At 42.1% G+C, this 6,000-nt stretch overlaps 1 protein-coding gene across 1 annotated transcript in view; it reads left to right on the forward strand.

Annotated features, from left to right (window-relative positions):
• Positions 1 to 4,321, forward strand: part of LOC112584619 (uncharacterized protein C3orf20 homolog) — a 52,020-nt gene extending 47,699 nt beyond the window's left edge. Inside the window, exons 9-10 of the mRNA XM_044941991.2 lie at positions 3,063 to 3,179; positions 4,220 to 4,321. Coding sequence (XP_044797926.2) covers positions 3,063 to 3,179; positions 4,220 to 4,321 — 219 coding nt within the window. The remainder of the gene's footprint in view (positions 1 to 3,062; positions 3,180 to 4,219) is intronic.
• Positions 4,322 to 6,000: the final 1,679 nt, after the last annotated feature.

The following is a 6,000-nucleotide window of genomic DNA, read 5'->3' on the forward strand; positions in this document are numbered from 1 at the left end:
AAAGTCAAGATAAGCTCAAGAGAGAAAATATTTATTGAGTGCTTACTGTGTTGCAACCACTGTTTTCCTGATTTATCAGTAAATTCTCCAAAGAACCCTAAATAGCTGGCTCTCTGCATAGGCATCTATTGAGCACAGGTCAGTAACTAAGACAAAGGACAGTTATTTATTTGTCCGCTTTTTACTCAGAAGGTGGTGGGCCTGAGGTTCAGACCAGGCAGTCTTACTCTAGGACCTGTGCTCATAAGCACTGTGGCATGCTGCATAGCAGCATGGAGTAGGAAAATCAGCAGCTAAGGGAAGCAAGAGTGGGATTGAATAAGGTGAATGGATTGGGAGGAACGGCTCATATTTAGCACTTCAGGAATATATGCTTGGGCTTGTAGGGGCAGGAGATGTGGAAGGGGCTTTGTATGTATACCCAGCAGGAATTAGGGAGGCCAATGCAGTTGATAAAAGGAGCCATCCCTGGCTGAACCCTTTTAGCAATGAAGAAATAAGTCCAAAATACTAGTAATATCTACTTGGGGCTGTCCATAGGGTGGCAAAGAGTTGGACAAGACTGAGTGACTGAACAACAACAACATTCAGTCCAAGGAGCATTCTTTATTAGCGGAAGCAAGCAGGATCTTTCATTGCTTTGTATGGTCTCTCTTGTTGCTCCAAGGCATCTGGGATTTTAGTTCCCCAATCAGGGACAGAACTCACATCCCCCACATTGCAAGGCAGATTCTCAACCACCGGACCACCAGGGAAGTCCCCAATGAGCACTTTTGACACATGAACATTCACTGAGCTCTACAAATGCAGGAGCATGTGATAAGAACTGGTAGGAGCATGTGATAGAAAAATGAATTAGACTTTGATCTTATCCACTAGGAAAAGACAATCCAGAGAACAGACAATCACACACAGTGAACTGAGTGCTTGGTCAGAAGTATGAACACAACATTCAGGCAAGAAGCGTCTTATAGCACCAAGAAGAATTAACTGGACAGAGAACATCTCCCACAAACTGTGTTTTGGAAAGCATGTTGGAATAACGCATGTTGGAAGGCAAGAGGATAGGAAATTGGAAGCTGAATCTGGAAGACTGGAAATAAATCAGTATTAAGGGGTGTGTGTTGAAGGAGCTAGCAACTAGAGGTTCACAAACAACAGACTGTGAGATTTGATAAGGAATTTGAACTCTCCTTGAAAAGTAGAAGGATTCATTAAAGGATTTTAAGCAGAGAAGTAATATGAAGACTTTTTTTTTTTTTTTTAGAAGGATCATTTTGAAAAAACAATCCAGAAAATGTCAGAGTAACAGGGAGGCCTGTTACTATGATGACTTCCCTGGTGGCTCAGATGGTAAAGCGTCTGCCTACAGTGTGGGAGACCCGGGTTCGATCCCTGGGTTGGGAAGATCCCCTGGAGAAGGCAATGGCACCCCACTTCAGTACTCTTGCCTGGAAAATCCCATGGACAGAGGAGCCTGGTAGGCTACAGTCCATGGGGTTGCAAAGAGTCGGACACGACTGAGCAACTTCACTTTCACTTTCACTGTTACTATGAATACGTTTTACCAGGTGAGAAATAATCTGCCAGGACAGTCGGGTTGAAAAAGGATGCTGAGTATGAGTGTGAGTTAGAAGCAAAACTCTCTAAGATTTAATTTGTTGAGTGAGGGAAGAACTTAAGATGTCACTCAGCTTTTCATGTGGACAGTTAGAATAATGGCAGTGCCCCTTGTTGAGAGAGGGAATTCAGGAGGAGAAGAAGAAATGTCTGTTATCTGTCACAGCATAACAAAACACCTAGAAACTTTGAAATCTTAAAAACAACAGTCACGTGTGTGCTCATGACTGGCTTGGCTATGCTTCAGGTAGCACTGATTGAGGCAGGATGAAGAAGGCCAGAGGATTCAAGAGCAGGCTCATTCACAAGGCTGGCAAGTAGTGCTGCTGCCATTTGGGAGCTCACACTTATGGTCGCGGGCCAGGGGTCTCTGTCCTCCTCATGAGGGCCTTTCCACATAGCTTCTCAGATTTTCTCACAACATGGGGTCTGTGTTTTGAAAAGGAATATCCCAAGAGGTGAAAATGCAAGCTGGAGATCTCTTAAGTTACACAGTATGCAATTGGTTAAAGGATGCCACTGAGCCAGCCCGGATGACTGGAAATAGATTCCCATTACTCGAGGAGTGGCATGGCAAAGGACTGATAGCCATCTTTAATCTGCCATAACATTATTTGAAGAAAAAGATGAAAAATTCAGATTGGGAATGCTGAGTTGAGGTCCCCAAATGACATCAAAATGGAGACATCAAGAAATAGGCAATTCAACCTACAGGTCTGGCTCTGAGCAGAGCACTAACTTTGGAAGATGTTTGATGTAGACATGAAGAGTGCTTAAAATTATGGGTTACCCAAGGAGTGTGTGAAGACACTGAATGGTCGGAGGTAAAAATGGAGATTTTAGTACAGTACAAATTTAGAGGCTAAGTGTAGAAAAGTTGTGCATGATAAAGACTAGGATGGAAAACAGAGAAATAGAAAGATAACAGAAGAGAATGCGGCCACAGAAATGCAGGAGACAGAGAAAGAGGTACAATTCAAAAATGTTAAATGCCATGAAGCAGTGAAATAAGAAAAGAAACACGAAATTGTCCCCTGGGCTTGGCAATACAGAGAGGTCTTTGGTGAGCTTATATGTGCGTGCGTGCATGGGTGCTCAGTCATTCAATCATGTCCAACTCTTTCTGACTCCATAGACTATAGGCCGTCAGGCTCCTTTGTCCCTGGGATTTCCCAGGCAAGAATACTGGAGTGGGTTGCCATTTCCTATTCCAGGGAATCTTCCCAACCCAGAGATTGAACCCATGTCTCCTGCTTTGACAGGCGATTTCTTTACCACTGTGCCACCTGGGAAGCCTGGTGAACCTATGAAGGCATTTCTAATAGAGAGGTGGGGATAGAGTCTAGAATTTTTGATTCAAAGATACAAATACTGATGAATGGAGCAAAAGATTTGTTACTTGGGCTTCAATATCTTTACAATTTCCCTTTGTCTTTTCTCAGTGTCGTTCAGATGCCTTTCGATTGATGAAATACAACATCATCACTGCATCCAAATTTACTAGTAGCAAAAGTCCACTTCTGGTTCAAAGGCACAATGTCATCCCAGGAATTTTTTTGGTATGTGCTTTGAGATATATAACTCTTTGACTGTTGTGTATGTTGTTTGCCAGACTTAGAGATAATTCACAGAGTGCACAGAGGCTATAAGAATGCAGAAATGGATCAGCTTGTATCACAACATTTTGTGGTACTTCCTTGACTGCAGATCTTAGCCTTATAATTACTCCTAGTGAAGTTAAAAGTTGGATATCATTTAACATTGAGGTGACCAAAGGGGGTAATGATAATCAATTCATAAAATTGTAAAAATTTAGTAAAATAATGTGCATAAATTGCCTGTTTCAATTCCTGGCACATCATGGGCAGGTAGTAAGTGTTAATTCCCTTCCAGCAATTTTTCAATTCAACAAATGTTTATTGAAAGCTCTGTGCCAAGCACAGTACTGGGAACTGAGGATACACAAATAAAAAAAAACCCACATTCCCTCCTGTCATGGAGCTTCTAGTACAGTGGGGAGAGCTGTAGCCTGAAAAGGGTGAAATATGAGCTGGGCTATAAAGATGGGATTCTGGTAGAGGTAAGAAAGAGGAGGAGAAAGAAATTCCAGAGAGAAGGAATATTATTAGAAAGGTGAAGGTTTGGGGTGCAAAACACCTAGAGATATGGTTTTTAGTCCTGTGTCTTGCATTATAACCATGTTATTCTCACCTGGTAGAGGAGAGGACTGGCTCTCAATCCCAACCAATGCTTTAGTGCATGAAAAAATAATGATTTCTAGGCCTTACGCTGGAATAATTAAATCAGAATTTCTGTGGGTGAGACTCAGCATCAGTATTCTCTTCACATCAACTTTATTATGATATATTTTACAAACAATATAATGCACTCACTGTAAAGTGTACAGTCCCAGTGACTTGACAAATGTGGGTATTCATGAAGGCACTTGTATAATCGAGAAAGAAAGCACTGCTGTCCCCCCAGAAGGTTTTCTCTGGCCCTGTAGCTGTAAGTCCTCCCACCTCCAGGCCATCACTGGCACTGTTGGGATTTACTGTCACTGTAGATTGGGTTTGCCTTTTCTAAAATTTCAACTTAGAGCATTCACCCAATAAGCACCCTCTTGGCTGGCTGTTTGGGATATCAGTGCTTTTTAAAGGCTTCCTTAGATGAGTTTCATGAGAAGCAACAACCTGGATGATCTCACAGGACCCTATAGCTAAAAAGGGTACCATGATTTCATCGGCTAGTCTAGAGGTACTTTATAGAAGTTGAATTTTAGGAGTAACAAACGTGATTGCTGTTATAATAATTAGGATGATTATAACACTAATATTTATAGGCAAACAGCCTGTCACCTTAATTATGAAAGTAAGCCAGTTGGTTGCAAGTGTTCAAATGACAGTTTAGACAAGAGAAAGAGACTCAGACTCAGAGATGGGGCAGAGACTGCATCTGTACTTGTGTTTTGAGATACGTACTAAATAGAGAAAACAGAGGTAGCTCATCCACTATCACTACAGTAAGTTGAGTAACTTCCTCAAATTTCAACCAACATACGCACAAAAAAATCTGTTTTCAGTTTTCAAAATACACATCCCTGTCACTGTGAACAATAAACAATGAGTCTTATTCTGCGGTAGGGAAGTCTTCCCACAGACCTGGCCGGTGATCAAATATCACCCAACTCCTGCAAGCCTATTTGATCCTATGAGTCTTGGCAGACTGCATGTTTGGTTTATAGTCTCTGCTTCCTGTAAATTTACTGGTGGCTTAAAAAAAAAAAAAAAGTACCAGCACAGTGAAAATATATGTCCTCCTCAAGCGGCATTCATCTGTGAAATCCAAATCAAAGACTTATCAGCTGAGGTCCTTCCAGTTCGCTGTAAGAAAATGTCAACCGTTACTCACAATCACCTAAAGCAAACAGGTTCCCACTAAATTCCTGGCTGTCAGAATTCTGGCTTTCAAGCCAAGAGCAAGGCAAAAGCCTCAACCTGCTTAGCTGACTGTCCACTGGGTGACAGTATTGATCCATTTGAAATGAATGTGTTTTGTCTCAGGGCCAGCAAACTCGGAAAGATTGCTGCTGCTGCTGCTAAGTCACTTCAGTCGTGTCCGACTCTGTGCGACCCCAGAGACGGCCGCCCACCAGGCTCCCCCGTCCCTGGGATTCTCCAGGCAAGAACACTGGAGTGGGAAAGATTGCAGCCAGATGGAATTCTGAGGGTCTTGGGGGAAGCTCTGTCTTTCCTCAGGAGCAAGGCAGAATGATTCTGTTTTCTTTATCTTTCAAGGGAAAATGTGAGGTAAATTGTTCTGATGTAACCACACTGGGCCTGGATTTCTTTGGGCAAAGCAGTACAGATAATGAATGTGATTGTCCGTAAGAAATTAACCTGCGTTTCCCTGACAATGAAGGCAGAAAGCTTGTAAAGAGCACTGTGTGAACAGCTGAAAATTCATTTTAACAGTTTACTTAAATGCATTGGGATGGAACAATTCTTTACCCATGCTGTTCATTCTAATACAAACATGCTAGAGTGGTGGATGTGCATTATCCAGGGCTCTGAAGAGGGACAAGATTGTCTTTGTAGACTGTTATTGACAGATTGCCATGTCGTGGTTTTACATTATTCTATCTATTCTGAACATGATCCTTGTCTTCAAAATGAGAACTAGATAGGCAACAACAAACACTGTACTAAGATTCGGTGTGATCAGTGGAAATGATGGTAGTGTGTATGATAATGCGGTAGAGTAGAGGGAATGGTGGAACAGGTCACATCCTCATTTTAAAAGGACAACACAGGAAGTGAGTTGAGTGCCAGCTGCAGGAGTCTTTAAAAGAGTTGGTCTGAAGGAACAAGGCAGAGGAGT

Source organism: Bubalus bubalis, chromosome 4 (assembly GCF_019923935.1).
Source record: "Bubalus bubalis isolate 160015118507 breed Murrah chromosome 4, NDDB_SH_1, whole genome shotgun sequence".
Taxonomy (NCBI): Eukaryota; Metazoa; Chordata; class Mammalia; order Artiodactyla; family Bovidae; genus Bubalus; species Bubalus bubalis.